The sequence below is a fragment of the Dromiciops gliroides genome, chromosome 5 (genome assembly GCF_019393635.1).
Source record: "Dromiciops gliroides isolate mDroGli1 chromosome 5, mDroGli1.pri, whole genome shotgun sequence".
NCBI lineage: Eukaryota > Metazoa > Chordata > Mammalia > Microbiotheria > Microbiotheriidae > Dromiciops > Dromiciops gliroides.
In genome coordinates this window covers 26,914,582-26,941,346 of record NC_057865.1, presented here as the reverse complement: position 1 = coordinate 26,941,346, position 26,765 = coordinate 26,914,582, and the positions used below count along the sequence as shown (strand labels likewise).

At 41.2% G+C, this 26,765-nt stretch overlaps 1 protein-coding gene across 1 annotated transcript in view; it reads right to left on the bottom strand.

Moving 5' to 3' along the window:
- NEK10 (NIMA related kinase 10) overlaps positions 1-26,765 on the bottom strand; it is a 241,392-nt gene that overhangs the window by 30,257 nt on the left and 184,370 nt on the right. The window contains 2 exon segments of the mRNA XM_043969156.1: positions 3,919-4,019; positions 18,418-18,455. Coding sequence (XP_043825091.1) covers positions 3,919-4,019; positions 18,418-18,455 — 139 coding nt within the window.

Here is a 26,765-nt window from a genome sequence, read left to right as displayed (position 1 = left end):
ACTGCAGGGGCAGCTAGATGGCGCAGTGGATAGAGCACCGGCCCTGGAGTCAGGAGTACCTGAGTTCAAATCCGGCCTCAGACACTTAACACTTACTAGCTGTGTGACCCTGGGCAAGTCACTTAACCCCAACTGCCTCACTAAAAAAATAAAATAAAATTTTAAAATAATAAAATAAAATAAAAATAAAAGCCACTGCAGACATTCAAAATATTGTTATTTTAAGGACATTTATTAAAACAAAACCTCCAGACAGACATGCCTGTTTTAAAACAAGGTGTCTGCATTGACTGTATGGCTCATTCCCAAGAGGCCACCCATGAGGGCCTCTGCCCTAATGGAGAAACCATTCACGCTGGACCTTTTTTAAGCTCAAACATGGGTTCTGTTTTCCAGCAAGTGAAATTATCAACAAACTCCACTCTTAGCTTGCCGGTCCTAAGACTGCCATTTTCATTTTGACGAAAATAGATGTCAACTCAGTGAAGACAGGGTAAGGATGTTAACATTCTGCCTTTTAAAATAGTTGCTTTTACATTATTTTCGCAGAGCCAACCAACCTGTTTCCATGGAAACTGCATCGCAAAGGCCCCAGCAGCCAAAAGCCAGAAATCTCCTTTGTATGTTTCATCTGCCGGGTGTCAATCAGCCCTCGGTACCTGCAACTTGGAGCGATGGCCCCAGCCCAAGTCTCCCAGAGTTCAGGCTGGGAAATACTTCCATAAAAAGAAATTTGGTTTTGCCCATTGTGCTCTGCATCCGCCTGGGTAACAACAGATGTAGAGTTGTCAAGGACGGGCGACTCTTGGTTCTGATCTGGGCAATTAATTAAAGCCACAGCTGATAAAGAACTGTAATTTCAGCCTTGGCTTCACTGCCTTACTTTAACAGCGTCGACTTTGTTGAGCACAGGAGGTTAAAGTGCCCAAGAGGGATATCACCTTCCTCCCATGGACGCTGTTATAAACTTTGAATTATTCTGCAAATATATTTTTAATCCAAAAACTTAGAGCAATGAGCTCCATCTTGCCAGGGAGTGAGGAGTCATTTATTAACCCAAAAGGGCCCAAAAGAAGGTACTTAGAAAAGTTTTACTTTTACCTTATTAATACTTGGAAAGCAGATAAAGAGACCTAATGGCTCCATAATACAAATTCTTTACTGCATATAAACGAGTATGGCAGGCATAAAGAAACTAGATATAAATTTAAAAACATATTTTTACTCTACATGACGGTCAGGAGCTCAAGGAGCTATTAGGGTTATTTCCATTCAAATAAAGGTAAAGCTTATTTTTAAACTAGAATTCACTATTTAAGAGAAATCCTTTTGAAATAGAAAATAATGCTTAGATATGGCTCAAAGGCAATTGCTGCAATATGGCAACGTCCTATTTATCTGGTTTTGCATTCCACATAAGTGAAGTTTTCAGATCATCAAAACTTAATGAAATAAGCATTTATTAGGCACCTACCGGGTGCAAGGCAGTATAGCAAGCACTTTACAAATATTATTTTATGTGATCCTTACAACAACCCTGGGAGGTAGGTGCTGTTATTATCCCCATTTCACAGATGAGGAAACTGAGGCAAACAGGCTTAAGTGACTTGCCCAGGGTCCCACAGCTAGGAAGTGTCTGAGGTCAGTTCTTCTTGACTTGAGGCCCAATGCTCTATAGCCACTAGCTATACACTAGACTTGGTGCTAGGGAGAGATCTGAGTTCAAATCAGCTTCATGATGCTTCAGGGTTTTAAAGGACCATCCTTATTTATTTGGATCCTCCCTTAGCGTGGGCCTTTTTCCTCATAAAGTAAATGGCCACCTTCCATTGGAGGAGCCACTTGGTATGTCCAGAGGGATTTGCAGGGAGGGAAGACAGCATTCCCGAGTCCCCACAAGACCAGTAGGAAGTGGCCACCAAGCTGAGACACACCACCCAGGAACTGGGAGAAGAAGGAAATCTGGAGCCACTCATCCAAGCCAACATGCATTGCAATCAATTAATAAATGTGCATTCAGTGGTCTTCCATGTGCCAGGCACCATACTGGGTGCTGGGGGATAGGAAAAGAAGAGAAGGCAGTCCCTGCCCTCAAGAAGCTAATAATCTAACGGGGAGACGACACACGAACCTCCCTGTACAAAGCTGGCTACAGACAGGACAACAGGAAATCATTAACAGGGAAGGCGTTGGGGAAGGGGGCTGGGAAGAGGTTTTAGTGGGGACTTGAAAGGAGCCGAGGAAGTCAGCAGGTGGGGTTGAGGAGGAAGTGTGTCCTAGGCATGGGGGATGACAGCCGAGGAAAATGCCTCGAGTCAGAGAAGGGGTGTTTTGTTCAGGGAACAGCCCAGTCGGGAGGCCAGTGTCACCAGATGGAGAGTATGTGGTGGAGAGTAAGGGCGAGACCTAACACCTACCAAATGGGGTCATAAAGAGTCAGAACAGCCACCACAAAACCCAAACCACGCGCCCAGCCCTGTCCTAGGGAGACCATACAAAATGAAACCGTCCCTGCCCCGTAGAGCTTGCATTCTCCCGAAGGTAAAAACACGGGCAGAGGTTAGTAAATACAAAATACTGAGTAGAAGGCAGAGGCCCCTGGAGGATGGATCTCTGGCCTGTCTGCTGGCTTAGGAAGGAAGCCGTGTCTGTGCCTTTTACTGCGTAGGGAAAGCCATGGGGTAAAGTGCCTCCTCCCGGCATCCCCAGGCACCCAGATAAGGGCAGACAGGGCCCTCAACGCTGGCCCAAAGGGGGATTTCTGTGCCGGGGGAAGCCTCGGATTGGTAACAGACTTATCAGATTTGTCATGGTTCCTTTAGCTTTTTAAAAGCAAGGCGATTACCTAATGGTCCAGAAATAAACAATGTGGCATATTTTCAAAAGGATCACAATATGGTACAAAGAAGGCCAGGCCTGGGAGCCAGAGAAATCCAGGGTGTCCTGGAGAGAGCTGGGTTCAAATCCTCATTCACTAGTTGTGTAACCCTGGGCAAATCAAGAAATCTTTTCTTTTATACTCTTGGAAAGGGTCCATCAACTTCCCTGAGTGCCCAATGGGTCTCTCACACAAAAGGCCCCAAATCCCTGGTTTGGAGTGGTCTGCCCATGGGAATGATCACACTAGTCATGTCCATTTTTATAATGAAGGAAATGAGACTTCAAAGCAGTTAGTGAAGTGATTTGCCCAAGTCCATCACAGCTGAGATGCAGACCTGAGTTCCATACTACAAATCCAACTACCGTTCCTTTGAACAATATGCTGTGCATCCTGCCAAATATTTAACAACCGGCTCTTTGAAAAAAGAGAAGGAAAAGGGCATGACACACACTTGGGTTTCATCTACATTTTTAAAGTCTTATCCACTGGGTTCTTAAGCTTGAACAATAAATCAAGGCTGGACTTGTAGCATTTGCCTATTTCCAGGGGCATCAACCAGCACCCTGAAAATATAACAATCGGGTCTCGAGAGCCAGCAAGGGCCATCCATCTCCGGCACATTCCTGTATTTAAGTGCTATCTTTGACCAGTCTAGCAGTTTATGAGCTACTGCCAATCCTACTCCTTGGAGGGAAGTCTTCTCTCTCCCTCCTTCCTCTCGCTTCCAGGCCTGCTTTTCTGGGAACCCAATCCTCTCTGTCAGCCACACATCCGACAATCTGAACGGCTAGTCAGTGGAAATACATGCTCCTTATGTTTCTTTGCCATCAACAATATACAATAACTTACAATCAAGGAACTATGAGACCCAGGCTCCCTGAAACTTCCTTCCTCACCTAACTCTCTCCTCTGTTGGCCAGAATCTGGTTCCCACCATACCGAGGTGGAGAGTGAGCCGGTAAGAATGCATTGATTGCTTCAAGGCCTCCAAAGTCATCCCTTCATCAGTAGAGGCAGGAACAGGATGGGGCACCTACCTGGGTGATGTAGATAATTTTATGCAGCTGAATCAAGATTTGCTGAATGGGATCACTGATCTGCCGCACTTTTCTCTGGGACACAGCGATCCCCGCGGAAGCTGGAGAAGATAAGGCCACAGTTAGAACAAGACCTCCACTTTGTGCTTTGCAAAGTCAATATTAGTGAAGGCTACTGTGATAAGCAATGGGACTTGGCTGTGTTTAATTCTGTAAAGAATGTATAAAATTGGGGGAGGGGCAAATAGCAGCCACTCTCAATGCCCTAATAAAAAGAAAGTCTTTCAGAACAGCTTCAAGGTTTCAACCCTTGGGACTACTGAATACACCATTCCTTTGTTTCTACCAGCCTTAAGAACACTGTGACATCACCTTGTCACTAGAATATTTAGGTCAGGAAGTTCACCTTTATTTACAATATGCAGAATGAGACACAGCCAAAGTGGGAATTAGTCTTGCTTGACTAGGAATATTTGTGACAAATAATTGGTTTTCTTTTTATTATGGAGCAGGGGGGAGGGAAGAGGGATAGAAAGACAATTAAAAAACATTTTTTTTAAATTACCATTTGGGAAAGAGCCTGTTTAATTTCTCTTGGTCATTTTTGCCTACAGTTAGTGTTTGCTACCATTCCTGATATTCTAAGAATAGCCAAGCTTTAGGGACAGATCCCAGGACCCTAGAGTTAGTATTTGAAGGGACTTTAAAAGGCCATTGTGTGCAACCCTCTTAGTTTTAAGATGAAAAAGTCCTGGAGAGACTCAATGACTTGCCAAAGGTCACACAGCTAGTAAGTGTCTCAGGCAGGATTTAACCCAGGTCTTCCTGACTCCGCCCTATCCACTTCAAGGTTGGCATGATTTTCTACTCATGACCCTTTAAAAAATTAAAAATATAACTCTTTATTAAAACAATTAAATAGTAACACTAAATAGGACAAGGGATCATGTTACAGATCACTTTTTTTTTTTTTTTTGGTGAGGCAATTGGGGTTAAGTGACTTGCCCAGGGTCACACAGCTAGTAAGTGTTAAGTGTCTGAGGCCAGATTTCAACTCGGGTACTCCTGACTCCAGGGCCAGTGCTCTATCCACTGCACCACCTAGCTGCCCCCTACAGATCACTTTTAAAGAAATGCGCACCTAAATACAATTAAATACAGTCTTTATATCTTTACTGTTAGAGATACTTTTGGTTTTCTCCCCAGGATCAAGTAGAAACTTCTCTTTAGCCCACCCTCAGTCCTTTGGTTGGAGGTATAAAAATGCCAGCAGACTGCCTTTGGTGGTCATCACGATTCCTCTTGGTCCCATCAACCTTGGGGCCACTATTTCCATTGCTCTGGCCTCTCCATCAGTCTCTCCCTTTCCTCTATCTTCCATCATTTATCCAGCCCAAACAGTGAGACAATACAGCACAACCATTTCCTACCCACTCCATCTTTCCATGGCTGCTGGGGGCTTTCCCTTCTTCCCTGAACCCCTCAGTCCTTTCTCTGACATCAATTAAGTATTCAATCCCATTCTAATTCGCATGATGGGCATTTGTGTCCAGGTCTTCCAGACTTTTTGAGGGCAAGAACTGTGTCATCTTATGGTCCCCTTTGTAATCCAACCAATGCCCTGTATGTGGTTCATACTTCATATATGTTTGTGGAAATGAACAAGAGAATACCTCTTTCCTTATCCCACATTTAGCACAATGCCCGGCACATAGTAGGCGCCTAATAAATGCTGACTTACACCCTCCCTGAACCCTTCAGTTCTTGACTTTCTTGATGGGATCCTAGATGATTGAAGCTGAAATGGTTATTCTCTTATTAAGAGCTCTAAGAGTATTTAATGCAAAGTAGCTTCTGATGGAAGTGCTTTCAGAAAGAGTTTGTATCTATTCGCTTGAACAGTTACATTAAAAACATGTAAATAAGGTTTTTTGAGTTTTTAAAAGACTGAAAAACAGTCTCATGACAAACATTATGAGATCCATTTTCAAGACATAAAAGCAAAAATAAAATATTATCTACATTCTGAGTAGTATACCTTTTGTCTTTATATTTGTTAAATAAATTGTGCTGATATCTTTTTTTTTTTTTTTTTTAGTGAGGCAATTGGGGTTAAGTGACTTGCCCAGGGTCACACAGCTAGTAAGTGTTAAGTGTCTGAGGCCGGATTTGAACTCAGGTACTCCTGAATACAGGGCCGGTGCTCTATCCACTGCGCCACCTAGCTGCCCCTGCTGGTATCTTTTTTACATTGGTTGCCTTAATTTTCCCATTTTTCCTCTCCTAGAGAGTCATTCCATATAAGAATTTTTTTAAAAGAGGAAAAGGAGAAATCATATTAGCCAAACTAATCAGTACAACAGCAACAAAAAAAATCAGACAATACATATACATATTCCATGCCTAATGACCCCTCATCTCTGTAAATGAGCGTAGGGAGATGTTGAAGTAGCATCATTAAATATCTTAAAACATTTTTCATGGAGTCAGTCATAAAATCCCAGTGGAAAATACACAACAGTAAGACTACATGCCGCATCCTACTTTAAATATCTTCCAGGAGCATCCTAGAGCCCTGAGTGCCACCTTCCTTTTCAGCATCACCTCTTGGACTGTGAGAGTGGATTTCGTAAACTGTCTCTTGGGGGGGGGTGAGAGAAGGGGATGGGAAGATCCACTGCAATCTGAAAGAGTGGACTTATCTCCCAAGCCTAATCAGCCATTGTTTTCCTCCTGGCAGCACCATTGCCTAAGAGTTCACATAATCTGGGGCCCTTCAGTGAATGACTTATTGAACATAATTTTTTAAATGTCTCTTTTTATCCAGAACCATCCTCAAAACCTGATAAGCCAAGCAGTGTGGCAATATGGATACTTCAATAGGAACACTCCCTTTGCACTTTCTGAAGCTTGAATGTGAGACAACACTGTTATAACGTTGGTTCTATATTTTTGTGCAGTTCCAGGTGCCCACCACAGGTAAGTAGCTGGATTTCCTCAGTGACTATTTAACTCTGAAAATGTATCCTGATACATGTTAGAGAAACAGAGACCAGCCAACGACAAGTATGTAGCTATCCGTTGCTCTGAATATAAACAAGAGAGAGCTAAGTCAGAGAGAGCTTCTCAATGTTTAGATAGTGGGCTTGATTTTTCATGGGAATTTTGGGATTTTTTTAACAAAGGAAACCAGCTTGGCAGCAAGCTAGTTTCCTGATCATTTCAGCTTTACAGATGCCAAGTGACACTCTTGGTGCCTTCATTCTCTCATCTGTAAAATGGTGGGGGAGAGGAGGGGGAAGGCTGGACTAGATAGCCCCAAACATCCCATCCATCTCCCAATCTATGATCCTAAAATCTTGTGCCCAGAGCCACACTCCACCAGATGACTCAAAAAGGAGTGGTATAAGGAGATTGGGATGGGAAGTAAAAGGAGGGGAGGAGGGAGAGGTGACCAGATATGTGCACACATTCTTGAGAAATATGGCACTTTTGTCTTTGCATCCTTAGCATGCAATAAAGTGCCAGATGTTTTATAAGTGCTCGTGGATTGATTGATTCACTGAAGAAACTTGATGTGAAGATTCTCGTCCCCACCACTTCCCCTTTTGTTGTTCAGTCATTTTCAGTCATGTCTGACTCTCTGTTACTTCATTTGGGGTTTTCTTGGCAAAAGTACTGCAGTGATTTGCCATTTCCTTCTCCAACTCATTTTACAGATGAGGAAACTGAGGCAAACAGGGTTAAGTGACTTGCCCAGGGTTGCACAGCTAATTAGAGTCTGAGGCCACATTTGAACTCAGGAAGATGGGTCTTTCTGACTCCAGGCCTGGCGTTCTAACCACTGCACCACATAGCTACCACACCCCCTACATCAGTTACAATTCCGTTTTTTCTCAACATCGCCAAAGTGGTCTTTTCAAATGAATTATTTTTTAAATAAAGGCAAAAAATTAAGATAAATCACCTATATAGTTCTCCCTTTATTTTTATTTTTTAATATATAAAGGAACTAAACCAATTACTGAATGCTTAGGGGAAGATAAACTTGGCAGTCTTCCTTTATCAAGATTTCAAGCATTTCACCCTCAATAAATCTTCAAGACTTTAGAAAACATTAGACTTCCTTATCAGTTTGCAGGGGCTACCACAAACATTTGTCCGGAGTATCTGATTATGAAAATATTTTTATTGAAATAATTTCCTCCTAAAAGGATAGGACACTCAAGTGGGTCATCATAATTCAAGCTTTGGATTGACCAAGTGTGGCTTATCTATGATTTGTAGTTTTTTTCTGTTCTCACTACAAAAACTGCCTGATGCATGTGGTCTTCATTTAGAAGTCAATCGGTTAACCAATGAGTAAACCAATAAATATTGATTTAAGCACCTACTATGTTCTAAGAAGTCTCAAAACTTCAAGAAAAGAAATTTAATACTCTGGATTCTTTACTTACATTCTGAATAAATAATTCAGAGCCTGAGTTTCTTTTTAAATAATAATGAAACCATATAGAGTCTTGTATCAACTCAATTTTTTAAAAAAGTCTGCATAAATTGGGCTTGCCAACTAGCTTTTCTTTTGGAAAACATAAAGCTACATTTTCTTTGTGGGAGGGGAGAAACATAATTATCCTTTAATATGTTATTTCATCTTCAGTTTTAAGTGATTAAGTTGATGACAAACTTACAGAAAACACATAATCCAATCATCTAGAAAGAAAACAGCCATACAGCATTATAACTTGAGCAGTTTGCTGGATTTCTACTTTTATCACAGTTATTTTGCTTTCTTGTTTTACAACATATTAAAACATCTTGCATGGAAATTCCCAAAGCTTTTAGATCTCAGTATGGTTGCTGAGCCACTGATGCTTTGGAATTGATTTGTTCCACATATCTTGTCCTTTGAAACTGAAAGCCCTATCATGTGAACTGAAACTGTCCATTTAGATATTCATTGAAATAAGAGATTATGCTCCACTTGTCTGGTGGTGGTGGTGGTGGTTGTTGCTGTTGTTTTATTGCTGTTCAGTTGTTTTCATCGTGTCTGACTCTTTGTGACCCCATCCATCTGGGATTTTCTTGGCAAAGATACTAGAGTGGTCTGCCATTTCCTTCTCCAACTCATTTTACAAATGAGGAGACTGAGGCACAGAAGACTAAGTGACTTGCCACTTGTCTGTATGGGTGGCCAATTATGGTCTACAAAGAGAAGACAGATCAGCTTACCATCCTACCAAACGCTGCCTCCTAGGAACCAGGAATTTTGCAATCCATGTGGGAAGGCATGAATTCAGAGGGCTCTGTATGGAAGTAAACAACCTATGACAGTCAATTTCTTAAAACTCTTCTACAGATGATGTCCCTTCTTGTGTGATTCGAAAACTGTGTTTAAGCCAATAGGGGAGTTAAGAAAACATAGGATGGGGGCAGCTAGGTGGTGCAGTGGATAGAACACTAGCCCTGGAGTCAGGAGTACCTGAGTTCAAATCTGACCTCAGACACTTAACACTTACTAGCTGTGTGACCCTGGACAAGTCACTTAATCCCAATTGCCTCACTAAAAAAGAAAGAAAAGAAAACATGGGATCACAGAACTAGAGATGAAAGGGACCTCAGAGGCTATCCCATCTCACACTCTTCTTTTACGGATGAGGAAATGAGGCAACTACATGGTACTGTAGATGGAGCACTACTAGGTCTACAGTCAGGAAAATCTGAGTTCAAATCCAGCCTCAGACACTTATAAGCTTGGTGACCCTGGAAAAGTCATTTAATTTGTATATGCCTCATCCTCCTCACCTATCAAATGCAAATAATAATAGCACCTACCTCTCAGGGTTGTAGTGACAAAAACATATTTGTAAAGTGCTTTCCAAACGTTAAAGTATTGTAAAAATGCTAGCTAGTATTCTTATTTTTCAATTCAATGGTGACTTCACAATCAGACCACAGACTCAAAGTTAAAAGGAACTTCAGAGACCATTAAGTGTCTAACCCCTTCATTTCTCAGATAAGAAAACTAAGTCTTAGAAAGGTGTCTCGCCCAAGGTCCTCATCCAAGAATCTAACCTAGAATCATCTAAATATAGAAGATCAAACCATCCATTTATTCTCACACACACAAAAATGAAATAATGCACCTGTGCAATTCTGGCCCTAAATGACCCCATATGCTTCTCTGAAAGTTAAACTCAGTATATCTGGCATGTTAATGAATGGTTGGGCCTGGTTGGGTCTCTTCTCTGAGGACAACACAAGCTTTCTGACCGTCAGTGACTGGGTAGCATGATCCACCCATTCACCTTCAGGTAGTCATCTTCTCTTACAAGATAAAACTACAATAAAGGGGATTGTCTCCCAACATCAATGGACCTGGAGAAATTTCTACCCTGCTGCAGGGATGGAAATCAAACAGGGTTGAATTGACTTGTGGAAAACATCTTATTTCTGGAGGCAGAAGTTTCATAAAATCATCGTCCCTTCTCCTTGGGGTAATCAGACCTTTTTTTTTTCCATTTTAATTTTTTTAAATGCCGCTTGAATAGTGACTTTAATTCATATTTTGGGTTCTGGGAGAATGACGTGTGGAAAATGTCCCTCTTCCGGTTTTGCTAGGCTTTTTCTCCTTCAGATTTTGTGAAACAAGAACTACAAACTCAGAATGGATTTCCTGGGATTTATCTTGATCTGGGGACTCATCCCAGTGAAAACAGAGAATCCTTGTCCTTGTCTACACAGTCGGGAAGCTCTGATTATGTGTTATAATAAACCAAAGCGTCAACCTGATTCACCTTCACCCCCATAATATGGGAAAGAGATCGACTTTCTTCCAAGTGGCCCCATTAGGGGAAAAATACAAGCAAAATGGGCAATGCCCACAGACTAGCAGTACTGAAGCAGTTACTCAATGTGCTTGAATCTTATTTGGTATTTTTAATATTAGAATAGAATCAATGTCTTTAAAGGTTCAGAACTATTTCTTCCACTCCAGACTGTATCCTTTTCCAGATAAAAAAGGGAAAGAGGGGTCTACTGAGTGCCCTTATTTAAATTGCCCGGGGAAGATAATTCCTAAGAGGAAACAAAGAAAACTCTAAGGCAATACCTTGAGGGCAAGGGCTGTTTTCGTCTTTTATCCTGAGCCCAAGGCATAAGGCCTTGAATACAGCAGGTGCCTAATAAACGCTTGTTGATTTAAAACTTAATTTTAAGGCAGCATTTGAAAATGAACCCCCAAATTTGGAGCCCATCCTTCCACAGGCACAGTCAGGGTCTGCCTGGCCAGGATAGTAAAAGGTTCAACCTGTGTGAGAAGTGAGTTCACAAAGCGGTCAAACTCAGGCACACATGAATCTTGGTCACTTCATCAGCATGCCCCGATGACAGGCAGCTCCTATTCAGCTTAGGGGAATTAGAGCCAGCAATGCAATTACCAAAGAGAGATGATGACCACTGACTTGAGAAAGTCCTCCTATCACCACCTATGGCCTCTCAGGCTTGAAAGACTTTCTGGGCCTTCCAAGTATGAGACCACAGAGAAGCCCCTCTCTGGTCCTAATAGCTGCTTTTCTGCAGAGGCTGTGGTGGGTCAAATAGGGTGTTATTGATGGCAAACTAAAATAACGTTCTTAATTGTGAGACGGTAGGATTTGAGGGCAATGGTTTGCCCCATGAAGCCTCTCATTGCTACTGACTCGTGAGTAGTCACAGGCTTTTTCTATGCAGGGGACACAAGGCTGGGTCTAGAATCTGGGAGACCTCTGTTCAAATTTAGCTTCAGTCACTTACTGCCTATGTTACCTTGAGGAAGTCACAACCTCTGCCCCAGTTCCCTCAACTATAAAATGGGGAGTGATAACAGCACCATCCTCCCAGGGCGGGTGGTGAGGATGAAATGAGATCATATCTGTACAGGACTTAGAACAGTGCTGGGCATAAAAGAGCTGCCAAATAAATGTTGTTATTTTCCATTAGACTGTTGGCTCTTTGAGGGCAGGGAATGTCTTTTACTCTTTTTGAATCCTTGGTGCTAAATTAATAAACACAGTGGTTGGCATACAGTAGATGCTTAATAGATGTTTACTGACTGTGATGATGAGCCCAACGATTCATCTTAAACATGCCCCAATTGCCAACATGCCATAGGAAAGCTAAACAAAGGCAGGGCACATCAGATGCATCATGCAAGGTTTTGTTAGCAACAATTTCTCAGCATTTTACAATCATTTTAATCTGTTGTCATGTCTATATTTTCCTGCCATCCTTTAGCCTTTTTAGGATGTATACATGGATCCCCACAGCAGAGCTAGAACGACATTCAAGCTTAGCTCTATCAATCAATCAATCAATCAACTTTAATTAAACACTTGGTATGTGTTAGGCACCGTGCCATCCACTAGCCTACAGAGAAAGGGGTGTGATTGGGTACATACACAGACTTTTAGCCCACTGCCACATTTCTCTCTCTAGTCAGCATCCTTCTGGATCCCTATAAACTTCTCTACTATCTGTCTCCCTTTGCCTGCAACTGCCGTGTGCTCAGGGAAAGCCAGCTGATCTCATGTTCATTGAATTTATAAGCACATCATAATTAAGATAGTGAATCTTCTGCCCTGCTCCCTCCCCCTGAAGTCTTTGGTAATCAATCCAACACCCAGCAGAAATGTTTCGTGATTTGGACTTCTTGGGACTGATCATACTGTGGTTCTCACTGCAGAAGGGAGGAACAAGGGTTTTATTGGCTCCACCTTAATAGATGGTGGCAAAGAAAAAAGCATTTGGGATTTGGAGTCTGAAGCTCTGTGTTCAAATCTAGGATTCTGCTGCTTACTACTGGTGTGATCTTGGACAACTCACCTAGGGACAGACTGCAATGTTCTCTGCTAGAAAATGAAGTGGCTCAAACCTCTAAGGTTTGTCTCCCTAATCTTATGCCCTTAGTTGACAAATTCTTCTCCAGTGCCCGCTATTTAATGCAATCCAGCAAACATTTATGAACCACTTACTATGGGCTCCATATTTTGCTAGACGCTACTGGAGATGAAGAGGCACAAGCTAGGGTGCCCTGGTCGGGGAGGCAAAATGAACGCCCAGGAAATAACAGCACGACGAGGCAAGGACCAGTATAGACTTAGATGGTAAATTGTGGGGTACAACCTTGAAGTGCTGGGGTGCTTCAGTGTGGGGTCTTATGCAGATATTCTGTTTGCGATTTCCATTCTCTAAAAATGTGAAAGATGCCTACGAATGGAATGCAAACCAGAAACTTGGGCTGTCTGGGAAATGAATACCAAGTTCTTGCTTATATACCCAATTAGAAGGAAGGTTTTTGAGGACTCCTCTAAGGAGGTAAGTCAGGGTGATAGAAATATGAGCTGCACAAGCAGGAGTATTCATTCGGCTCATGTTTCAACTGCTTTATTTAGATCTGACCTTTACGAACAAAAGACAAGCCTAAAAATAGGTTCTGCAGCATCTAATAAGAAAATATCATAATTAACAGCTGAGAAATCACCGCGTTACTATTTCTGTTTGAGAAAGAGAATACCAGAATCCCCTGCAGCAATCTGGTGACCTGCCTAACAAATGCTGTCAGTCTCAGGGAAACTAACCACCCTCTGTGCCCAGCCCCAGATCCCAGGTCAATCATTGCAAAAGGCGGTTTGTTCTTGTTTTTTTTTTTTCTTTCACAAATACTTAAAGCACTGGTAGCCAAATAAATGTTGATGTGTTTTTCCTCTGACAGAGCACTTACTGTCAGTAGAACGACAAATCCCAGCAGGGACTCGTGACAACTTTCTTGTTGTTCCTTTGTATTGATATAGCATTATTATTGAACATTTGGTTTGTCGACATATATGTATGTATGTATACATATATGTATATATATATATTCATGGCTATACATATGTGTATATATACATACATGTACATACACATACATAGATATAGATATATATACATGGTTCAGAGCTCAGAGGGATCTCAAAAGTTAAACAGGACAACCTTTCAAAGGTGAGTGGTTTGAGGAAAGCTACACTCTTCATCTCCAGTAGCGTCTAGCAAAATATGGAGCCCATAGTAAGTGGTTCATAAATGTTTGCCGGATTGCATTAAATAGCTACACTAAGCATCAGGCATGAGATTTTAACTGAGTTCTTTCCTAAGTGCAGAGACAGTACACTCTCCCTTATACCACACTGCCCCCCATCTCTGACTCCCTCACAGTGTCCTGCACAGTGTAATCATACAATAAACTCCTGTCGTTTGACAAATGTGGCTTTGCATGCCAAGTAAAAATATGCTAAGGATTGTTAAAACTTCAAGCTTTTTCTTTCACGATATTAAGGAACCGATATTTTTCTTGGCAAAAAAGGTCACAAAACTTTAATTAACCATACAGGAAGTCAAGGCTTCAAAAATTTTAGAATTATTGTATATAAAATAATTATCAGTTCAGTAAAGACTAATGAATTTACCCAAGACTGCTTTAAAATTAATAAGATGTATATATGTGCAAAATAAATCAGCCAAGCAAATGAGCTGGCTTAAGAGAAGTTAGGCTGGAAGCCAAAAGGGCATTCAATAAACTTCATCTCTTCCACCTTGGCTTTTTGATGGGTCTCTATGGAATAATCTGCTGAGGGAAAATTGAGACTGCATTTGGCCTTGGATGCTGGGGACTGAACACCATAATACTTGCATTATATGAATAGCTGACATTTACATAGTGATTGAAGGTTTTAAAGTTTTTTGTGTAAATTAATAACAATACAATAAGGGAAAATCATGGTGGAAAAGTCCAAGTCAGATCTGAAGTTATTTAGTAGAGCACCGAATGCTATAATACTGGTGCAATGATAACAGATGACTTTTATAGTGTGCTTTAAGTTTGCAAAGCTTTATGTTTACATCATCTCATTTCAGTGTCATAACACTGTGAGGGAGGTGCTACAGGGATAACCCTCCCCACAAATGAACAAAGTAAAGCCTAAAGTTGACTCTAGTCAATAGAGTCAGAGAGTGCCAGAGGTAAGATTCTAAGCCAGGTCATCGGGAGCCCTGGTCCAGCATTCTCTTCATTCAAGACAAGATGCCATGTGACTTGCTGATGGTTCCAAAGCTAGCAAGTGTCTGAGGCAGGCCCTGAGTGAACCAAGGTCTCTGCCTCTAAAGAAAGAACTGATAAGGGCAGCTAGGTGGTGCAGTAGATAAAGCACTGGCCCTGGATTCAGGAGTACCTGAGTTCAAATCCAGCCTCAGACACTTTACACTTACTAGCTGTGTGACCCTGGGCAAGTCACTTAACCCCAATTGCCTCACTAAAAAAAAAAAAAGTTTATATCAATACATATTGCTGCTCAAAGTACCGAAATCAGTAAACATGCATTTATTAAGCGCCTATTTATGTACGTGGCACCGTCCTAAGCACTAGGGATGTAGAGAAAAGTCCAAAAAGGATATTTTATATCTAAATTTTAAAAAAGAAACTATTTCTTAAAGAAAAGCAGAAGTTAACACTAATTTTGGGGGGGGGAGCATACATGAAGTGCCTACTATGTTCCAGACACTGTGCAAATCACTTTACAAATAATATGTCATTTCAGCATTAAGGATCATACAGAATAAGGATTTGGGCCATAAGGAAGATAATGCATTAAATGGGAATGACTCCAGAATGTCAATGATTTGATTAAAGGCTCGAGAGAAGATGTTTTCTTACTTCATCGCAATCAGAAGGCTGTCTTTTCTTTGACTAACAGCATATGTCTCAGGAAAACAATCTGATTGTTCCATTGTGCATCAATTGGACACAGAATGGTTGACTGCTTATGTGTCTGTGTGTGCATAATAAATCTCTGTGTCATTTTTCTTCTCTGCTGGCTATCAAATCACAGCTGACAATCAGCCACCATCTGTCATTGCCCAGGATCCAGCCTCAGGGACCTCCCCTGCTCCTCACTCCCACTTGGCCCACATGTCCAATCAGTTACCAAGTATTATGGAATCCACCTTCATGACATGCCCAACATCAGTACCCTTCTCCCTTTTTATCATCACCTCTTACCTCAGGTGGTCAGGTGGCTCTGTGGATAGAGTGCTAGGCTTGGAGTAGGGAAGACCCGAGTTCAAATCTAGCTTTAGACACTAGCTGTGTGACCCTGGGCAAGTCACTTCACCTGTTTGCCTCAGTTTCCTTATCTGTTAAATGGGGATAAGAATAGCCTCAACCTCACCGTTACGATTAAGTGAGATAGTAAGTTGAAAGCGCTTAGCACAGTCAGTGCCTGGCCCATAGTAAGCTCGGTGTAACTGTATATAAATATCTCAATAACTTCCCGGTTGGTCTCCTGGCCTCTCTCCCCTCTCCAATCTATTACCCACATAGCTACAAAGCACTTTTACTGAAGCAAAGGTCTGAGCATGTCCCTTCTCTGCTCAATAAACTACACTGGCTCTTTATTACTTCTCTAGGGTCAAATAGAAAGCCCTTTGTTTCCCATCTAAACCCTTTCTAAGCGGGCTCTGCCTGCCCTTCGATCCTTCCACACACAGTGCTCCTCTTCACACAATCTGCACTTTGGCAAAAGCAGACTTCTGGCTGTTGTCGCACATGACACTCCATCTCCCACCTCGGGCCCTTTGCCCTCACGGACTGTGCCCCACACCCAGAAGGTATTTCCTACCTTCCTTTGCCTCTTAGAACCCCCAGCTTCCTGCAAAGTGCAGCCAAAAGGCCACGTTCTAAATAAGCCGTTTATAACATGCTCCCACCCCACCCCCAGTCGCTCATGCCTTCCTCCTTCCCTTCTCCCAATTAACCTGCATTACTCGTCTGTATTCTGTATATAATATTACTTCGGTTTGTACAAGTGGTTTCCTCTGATTCTTTGTGAGCTCGGTGATGGCAGGGACTATTTAATTCATTCTTTGTGTAAAAGCACAACCATCTACTCAATTGGCTTGCCCCAGCATAGCCACAGCCATCAGCACAGGGCTTGGTACCCAGCAAGTGCTTAATAAATGCCTGCCAAATGATGAACTCAATTTCATCTCACCAGGGTGAGGCCTAGATGATTATCTCAAACACTCAAACCACATAGTGCTCAATATGGTAACTTGGAGCATCGTCCACTTATCCTGTTGAGCTATATAACTAATTGTAAACACAGCCCCAAACAGAAGTCAATTGTCCCACAACCCGTTCCTGACGTCATGGTCCATGCTCATATTTTTAGCATTTTACACGAAATCATCCGAGTTTACTTTGTTTTCATTTCACCAATGGGAATAAAAATGACAAACCTGGGGAAATGTACCTATGTGTATATAAAGTTATTTATACATAAATAGGTTTCTATGTTTATATATAAAACATATATATATATTTATAGACACACATATTTATATAAATGTTTATATATAAAACATTATAAAAATATGTTTATATATGCATATATAAATTTACTTCTGTAGATTTGTTTATATATTTTTATATAAGTCATTATATATAAACATATATTTATATAGACCATACTCATTCACCAAAATAATGGAATTTGGACTTTAGGCGCCAGACTCAAACCTTAAAGGCAGAAGCGTAGCTTCTGTGGTTATACTAAAACCTTTGTTTTTGTTTAAGGCCTTTTTAACATTACTTTGTGGCACTAGTAAATAGAAGAAAATGTTCTCATCCCCAAATCACTAGCATAAATGACCCTATGTAAACATCTGTGAGACCCCCTAAAACTCCTGAATTATTGAGGACATAGTGGGCTTTATTCAAATCTAAAAGGACCAGTACTATCTATCAGGATAGCAGTAATAGGTGGGAAAAGAGACCTTCATAATGGCTTTATAATAGGAGTTTTGTCAAATTCATACATGCAAAGAAATGCATGTAACTAAGACATGGCTAGCAGGTGTCCTTTAAAGTGTCTATGGTTCAGCTGGTTAACATTCCCTCCCTTAAATACCCCAAGGCAGAAATGCAAATGATGGAGAAATAGCCTGTAATCTTTCCTTCAAATAAGTGCACACAGAGGGCTCTGGAATGCGTTGAATCGCTCTACTCCTAAGGATGGACAGGCCCAATGGGGTCTTCCTGCTGTTCCTATTCAAATGGAATCGTGAGGATCATTCTGATACTTCTGGCCCACCTAGAATTCTGTGTTCTCCTACTGTTTGCTCGACATCAAAATGATCTAATAAGTACTACCATGATCTTTCAGATTGCGTAGAATCACAGCTGGAAGGCTATGGGACTGCCACCCTGTCACTAACGAGGCCTCTATTTTCTTAACGTGGGCCCTGAACATGAGTGACGGCACTTTCAGAAGCAGGTCAAGAGGCAGCAGAGCTGAAGAAATAAAAGGAGGAAAGATATAAAGCTATAGCACAATTGGCAACATACTTGGAAGAGGCTTAAAAAAATTCTATGTGTATGTGTGTGTATTTATATGTATGTATCATCTGATATAAATATTAAATTACCTGGTCTTGGTCTTGATCCTATTCCTCCCGTGTATTCCCTGAGAAAAAGAATGAACATTGATGAGGGAGATGTTCTGAGGCTAGATAGAATTGAGTTCTACAAAACAAGAAGCAGAAAATCTGGTCACACGTTGGAATCACTGACAAGCACAGTGCGCTCCATAAGCCGACACCCTGGGCCCTTGAAAGGCAATGGGCAGCTCGACCCTGATCCAACAATTCCAGCCCCCGCTTCTGCCCTGGGCTTCTGGTGGGTAAATAAATGCTCATCATGCCAAGTCCTGATGCAGCCCCACCCTGCTGCCGTAGCTGCTCATCCCTGGCCATGTTGAGGAAACCCTTTGCCCTTGCCCACTTCCCCCCTCTGGCTCTGACACCAATGATCAACTCTCATTCCTAGAAAGAATCATATCATTCAACAGCCCTGAGTCCACTCACAGTCCCTGAGACTTCCCAGATCCCTCCCTGGCCAATATGTCCTTCTATGCAAATGTATGTTCTGTGAGGGCTGGGACTCTCTTTTTGTATTTGTGTCCAGGGCACTTAGCACAATCTTTGTCACATAGGAAGCATATTCATTCATTCATTCTGGAATGCAATGTGAAATTATGAGAAGGTGAATAAAATGCCCAAACCCCTTGCTCCAAACATTCCGCTGTTAGGAAGGTCACTTACCAAATGTGACACTCCCCAGATGCCCATCAATTGGGGAACGGCTAAACAAGCTATAGCACACGAATGTAAGGGAATATGGCTGTGCTGTGAGACATGAAGACTGTGATGAAAACAGAGAAGTATGGGAAGAATTGTCTGAACCAATACAAAGTGAAGTAAAAAACCAGGGAAAAACACACCCAGTGACCACAATAATGTACACAGAAAGAATAAAAAACAAAACAACCAAAATTAAAGGCTACAAAAGTCTAATGATGAAACTGTGTGCATGGATGGAACCCTGCATATAACATCAGACTTTTTTGATATGTTGGTTAATTTTGTTTGACTGTTTTAGCTCTCTTTTTTATTCTTCTTCAGAAATGATTACTCTCTGGTAGGGAGAGAAGCCAGGAGATACTGGAAAATGCAGGAGATGTAAAAGGAAAAGATAAAAATAGAAATTTCATTCAAAAAAGATTCTGGTATTACAAACACTTAAGAACATCTCTTAAGACTTTTCTAATTAAGGAAATTTAACGTATATACACTCTTTTTTTTAAAAAAATCCTTTCATTTTCACCGCATCCAAAAAACCTGGAAGATAAATGATTTGCCAGGTCTCATGACTTGAATTATTCCAAAAGCTAAGCACTGCTAACATTGCTCCATGCTGCCAAATCCTACCCCACTTCTTTCACCCACTGTTTCAGATTATCTTCCCATTTGACAAGGTTCCAGTAGAATTAACTTCTACCTTTGGGAGCTTTGTTCGGTGTACACCAAGTGCACTGAGAAGGAGCCCTAATGGGCCCCCACGACTTTTTCACTCAAGTCTAGTACTTATTTCCATGCACAGACAGGCTTTTGAGATAAGAGGATCTGGGTTCCAATTTCTACTGACTGCATCGCATTGAGCAATGCTATGAATATTTTTCCATGCGAGTTTGATCATTTTGGCCTTGACATTTCACTTCAATACTACAAATACTGGTTTGCTCCCCAAAAACCCATAATTTAAAATCCTTCTTTCATGGTGATTAGGTATTTCCTTTTTAATTATGATTACTTAGCCGTTCTTGAAAACTCCTTTGCCCTAGCATGGACTTTTAACTCATATGAAATCTTACCTAAAGGATTGGCATTTAGAGAGGCAGTGTTTGGAGAGTGGATAATGGAAGCCATTGTGGTTTTCTAACTTATTTTTACAACCAACGTTTAATTGGGTTCCCATCATTTGCAAATAGAAAGTGCAATGAAAAGTGCATGAGTAGAGATGCATTTATTATATTAATCAGAAAACAATTCAGTCACCTGGAATTTTAAAAAAAGGAAGGAGAGTCTACTTGTTACTCAAAGTAGCCTCACTTAACAGTTAAAATGTAGGGCTGGCCATTAATTCTGGGATAGACTCAGCGGTACAGCACAGTGACACGGAAAAGGTCAGCTCCTTAACAAAACTGCAGCATTTTCGATTCAAACAATGTATTAGTATTGTGGCGAACAGTCCCCACGTGTTAGGACAAACAGGTGGAGAAATATGAATGCCCAGGGCCATCGATGGGAATGATATGTTCAAAGGAATTTGTTTCAGAAGATACGACATGGCCTTTGGCCCAAAGTGACTGAATCCAGCCTCATTTCCTGATCTGAGAATGGAGCAGAGAAGGAAACTTTAATGAGATTTTGACAAGTCTTGTGATTTCCTTCACTGAGGGAACTCTTGGCTAGTAATCTCCTGTACAGATTAGATGTAGATTGATCTGCATTCACCAATGCTGCTTTGAGAGAGTCAACCAGGGAGGGCACTGAGAAGTGACATAATGAGTAACCCAGCTGGTATGTGTCCAAGGTAGGGAATTCCTAACCCCAAGACCAGCTCTCCCAACCTCTTAGCAAGATTACAGATAAGCCAACCCAAGCTTGGAAAATGAAAGGGCCCTGATGAAGATTGCTCATGAAGCTAACAACATTGCAGACCTGAGACTAAAGCATCTATCTCCTAACGTCCAATGTGGCTTCTTCATTATGCCAGGCTCCTCAGAAAAGTGGAGAAAATCCTAGCTTCAAGGGATTTGTTATTGGCATAAGACTTCCAATTACAAGGATATCACAGGGCCCTAATAGGTTGGGTCACTAGCCAAGGAGGTTAAAACTTGATAAAAATAAACCACAAAAATTCAGACTTAAAAAAATTTAAATGATCAGAAAAGTGATTAGTTTTTGAGCCAATTATTTTGCAGGTGGGAATCTAAGAAGCTTCACTCCAACCTAGAAGGCACCTTAGAGTCAGCTCGTGATGTAGCAGATGGAGTGAAGGGCTTATGAGTCAGAAGGTGGCAATGATACAGTGGAAAGGCCTTGGCTATGAAAGCAGAAGACCTCTGTTCAAATCTCATTTCTGATACTTAACTCTCTGTATGACCTGGAGGAAATCACTTTACTTCACTGGCCTTTCATTCTCCCATCTATAAAATTAGGTTGATAGACCAGATGCCTCCATGGTCCTTCTAACTCAAGATCTATGATTCTGAGACCTAAATCTCTTGAATCTCCTGTCTCTGGCATTCACTAGCTGTGTGACCATGGAAAATTCACTTTACCTCTATCACCTCTATTACTTCCAGCATCTATATCACAAAATTACTGTGAGGCTCAAATGAGATTTCATATGTATAATATACATTACATTATATATAACGTGTATATTTGAGTATACATATACACACATACATATATGAGGAGAGAGAGTCAGAGAGACAGAGAAGCTTTTCAACCTTAAAACATTCCATAAATGTTAGCTATTGCTAGCTAACAACCCCCTTATTTTATTTTTTTACTTTTTTTTAATTAATAAGGTATTTTTTTCCCGTTACATGTAAAGATAGTTCTCAACTTTTGTTTATACAAGCTTTACAATTTCAGATTTTTCTCCCTCCCCCCTTCCCTAGACAGCAAGCAGGTAATCTGATATAGGTTATATATATATAGATAGATAGATAGATATAGATAGATAGATAGATAGATACCTCACCCTTATTTTAAAGAGAGGACACTGTGACTTGCCTATGGTCATACAAGATTGTGAACTCGGGTCCTATGACTCAGTACTCTTTCCACTCCATCAAGCGGCCCCTAATTCTGTTTTACTGGTTAATTCAATAATGAATTCCTTTAGGGGACTGTAAGGAAACCAAATCCTTTTCCAAAGCATTCCAAGTAACAGGCATATCATTACAAGTGAAAATTATCAAACCAGGTTTGAGGATCATAAAACACAGACACGCCAGAAACAAAGAAATAACAAACCATTCGATTCCGGCTCCTTCATAGAGAAAGCATACACAAGGTAATTCTGTCTCTGGCCTGGTGAGGAAATTTCCTATTGATAAGTTAAGTTGGTTCTAGGCAAGCAAAGACCAGTTGGCTCAGTTTAACTAAAATTAGCATAGAGATTATGAGAAAAACAGACAGAGCAGATGATGGGGTAAAGCTCTGAAAAAAGCAGCAACAGCTGTTAATGAGAGGCCGACTGCATCGATTCTGAGACTGCACAATGGTCCTGCAGTTATACCTGCAAAAACTGAATTTAACAGTCCTCCTTAAATACAAATGCCAAACATGCCTGATGTAGATATGTACAAATATACATAAACTAAGTCTGCAGAGGAGGAGCTGTAAGCCCAGTCAGATCCTGGCTACTGAAAACCTTGGACCACTCAAGGCTGCCTGCTCCCCGTGGCCTGTTACCATGGCAACAGGATGCAGGCAGGCGTGGAGAAACCTTGTCGCCTAAGCAACAAGGCAAGGGAAAAACCGGGGCTTAAATCTCACAGCACTGGCCAAGGTTCTAGGCTCCAGGATGGTAGAAGGGTTTCTAGGCCCTGGCATCTCTGAACTGTATCAGGGAAGGTCACTGGTGTGGGGTGCTTGAGTCTCAGGTACCTGTAGCTTAGGAGACCTAAATTCAGATGAGGCTAATGTCCTTAGCAGGAATTATACTTCCTGTTAATCACTCAATCCAGACTGAACTGCTGTGCCGTCCACAAGATCTCATTCTAGCTTTCTCTCTCTCATCATCGTTTTTGCTCCCTGACCAGGACTCCTGCAAATGGTTGTTTCATTTTTAAAGTAATAGCTATTGAGTTCCTTTCTCTGTTCCAGGCACTGATACAAAAAAGCATAGGAGAGGGTCTTTGCCCACAAAGAATGATGGTTTTGTGGAGGAGATAAGACACAGAAATAAATTTAATACTAAGTAAAGTTGATAAGTGCATCAGAGAGGTGTAAAGAGGTGCTACAGGTGTTCTGAGTTGGGAGAGATTATTTCTGGATGGAGAGATCAGTGAAGGTTTCACAAAAGTGATCAGACTGGATTTAATCTCTAAGTTAAAACTGTCCTCTCTAAAGCCACCAACGATCTCCTAATTGTGAGATTGAACGACTTTTTCTTGGATATGTTTATTCATCTCTCAGTGGAATCTGACAAGGAGGACCACCTACCCCCCCCACACACACACACACACCTGGAGGTGCCTTCCTTTCTTTGCTCTTATGATATCACACTCTCTCTTGGTTCTCCTGAGTCGTGTGCCTGCTGCTTCTCACGTTACGTTGAAGGACCATCCTCCATATCATACCTCCTTAACTCTGCATAAACCCCCGAGGATCTGTACTAGGCCCATTTTTCTTTTTCTTGGTGACTTCACTAGTCACACTAATTATCATCTCTACACCAAATCTACATATCCAACCCAAGTTCTAGCCCTCAAACACCAATTAGCTCTTAGTCATTTCTTATCAAATTCCTCATAGACAAGTCAAAATGAACATGTCAAATAAAGATTAATTGTCTTTCCCCCAAAACCTATACCTCTTTCGAACTTCCCCCTTCCTTTCCCAAGCGCCACTGTCCTTCCAATTACCTAGCTCTGCCACCTCATCGTTACCCCTGACTCCTCACTTCTCAGAGCCCAAGTTAACAAACCTCATTTCCACCTGAATGACATACCTCTTGTCAATCCCCCATTGCCACCGACCCTGCTTCAGACTCATCAGACCCTATTTCAATAGGTCACTGAAATGACTTTCCTCTCTGATACAAGATGAAGGTATGAGTTTTTCTTGCCATTAGTCTTGTAGTCTTGACATCTGATTTACTCCTCAACATTTAGGGCCTACTTTATGAGGGAAGAATGGTTTTTCTGCCTTTGGGCCTTCAAATTTAAGTGCGCTGTAAATTCTAGTTTTGATACTAAAACTAAGTGTGAAATGAGCAGCACTGCACATTATAGTTAGTTCAGATACACATTCTTCTTCCCTTGACCATGTTACAGAATGTCTGTCACATCTCAGCTCCTTTCAGCAATTACAATGTAAGTGATTTAACTAAACTTTTATGTTGTTGACCCACCCACAAAATGATACATTCTGTCTTTCTCGGTTCCTAATGTAGTTTGTTTCTGTTTTTGTTTTTCTGCCTTTGGGCCTTCAAAAGCTTGTCAAAAATGAGGAACTTAAATTGATTTAAGTACACTGTAAATTCTAGCTTTGATGCTAAAACTAAGAGTGAAACGAGCAGAATTGCACACCTGCTATTTGTACAATGTCTTCTCTCCTCTACTAGATGCTAAGTTCTAGGAGAATGGGGGTTGTCTTCCCCTCCTTTGTATGTCTACTGGCACCCACCATGCTGCCTCGTCCATAGTAAGTCTTCAATAAATATCGGCAAATGAATGTCTTTTATGGATCCAAGATGGATCCTTCTAGAGTCACCAAAATGGGTCTTACCTATTCTGGAACAGCTGCCTATGAAGTTTTGTCTACACATGCATGTGGACTTTTGAGCAACTCTTTGGAATGCCACCTACAAACACCACTGAGACTTGGAGTATCAGTGTATCAGCAGCAGTAGCAGCATCATTATATTCTGTTATATTGCAATACATGATTTGAGGGGCTCAGATGGTTAACTGTGTGAAACATGAAGCTGGAATAACTGAAGTCCAGGACTTGACCCATCTTTACATATCACATGCATTTGTTCATCCAACAAACGGTTATCGAGTGTTTACTGTCTTCACGGCACACGTGTAATGCATAGCTAAGCAAAAGAGATGCGTTACAATGCCCTCAGCCAAGTTAGACGTGCTTGGTTTCCGCTGCTCCAAGAGCTCCCTGACTCGGAAATGCCAATCTTCTTTTTATATCTCCTAAGTCTCTAAAAGATACACTGCCTCATGCATAATCCAGTACAATCAAAATGGCTGCACTGATTGGCCTTTTTTAAACAACTTTCTCCCTAGATTCTATTCCATGGTTTTGCTGCCAGAGTGTTTTTCTTCGAGCAAAGCTCTGACCACATCTCTCTTCTGCTCAGTAAACTGCTATGTGTGGAATGGCTGAACAATCTGTGGTCTATGATTGTAAAAGGATATTATTAGGGGCAGCTAGGTGGCACAGTGAATAAAGCACTGGCCCTGGATTCAGGAGGACCTGAGTTCAAATCCGACCTCAGACACTTAACACTTACTAGCTGTGTGACCCTGGGCAAGTCACTTAACCCTCACTGCCCAACCAAAAAAAAAAAAGATCAAAAGGATATTATTGTGCTATAAGAAATGACAAGGACAATTTCAGAAAAGTCTGAAAAGACTTACATGAACTGATGCAAAGTGAAATGAAGAGAACCAGGAGATTGTTGTACCCAGTAACAGCAATATTGTTCAATGAAGAATTGTAAATGACTTAGCTATTCTCAGCAATACAACGATCTAAGAAAATCCCAAAGTACTCATGATAAAACATGTTATCTGCCTCCAGAGAAAAAGCTGATATCATCTGAATGTAGACTGAAGCAGTCTTTCTTTCTTCCTTTCTTCCTTTCTTCCTTTCTTCCTTCCTTCCTTCCTTCCTTCCTTCCTTTTTTGTCCAAATCTTCTTGTACAAAATGACTAATATGGAAATGTTTTACATGATTGTACATGTATTACCTATATTGCTTACCATGTCATGGAAGGGAGAGGAGAGGAGAGGGAAGAAGGGATAGAATTTGGACTTCAAAACTTTTTTTTTTAATGTTAAAAACTGTTTTCACATGTAATTAGGGAAAAATAAAATATTATTAAAAATAAATAAATTGCTATGGCTCCCTATTTCTTCTAGGAGAAAACACAGGTTTTTCTGCTTAATTTTTAAAGCTCTTCCTAACCTGTCCCCAACCTGGCTGTCTGGCCTCACTGGACATGACTTCCCTTTTTCACTCTTGGATCCAGGCAAACCTGCCTTCTCTCATGCTACCCTCTGTCGTCTTTCATCTCCCTTCCTTTGCACTGGCCATTATTATTCCATGCCTGGAATGAACACCCCCCCTCACCTCCACCTTACAGAATCGCTATGTTCCTTGAAGACACAGCCCAAGCATTACTTCTTCATACTAGGCCTCATACTCATCACCTCCAGCTAGAATTCAACTACCTGGAGGACAGGGAGCGTTCTATCCATTCACTGTGTTTGTACCACCTGCTCCTACCACAGCACCAGAAACAGAGCAGACACTAAACAGTATGTGCTGATCCACTGGCTCTCTCTTGTTGACAAACGTTTTACATCCTAACAGCTCATTTATGTTTAAATAATTTATAAGATAATCTTTTATTAAAGGCTAATAAAAACACATCTATGAGAACATACAA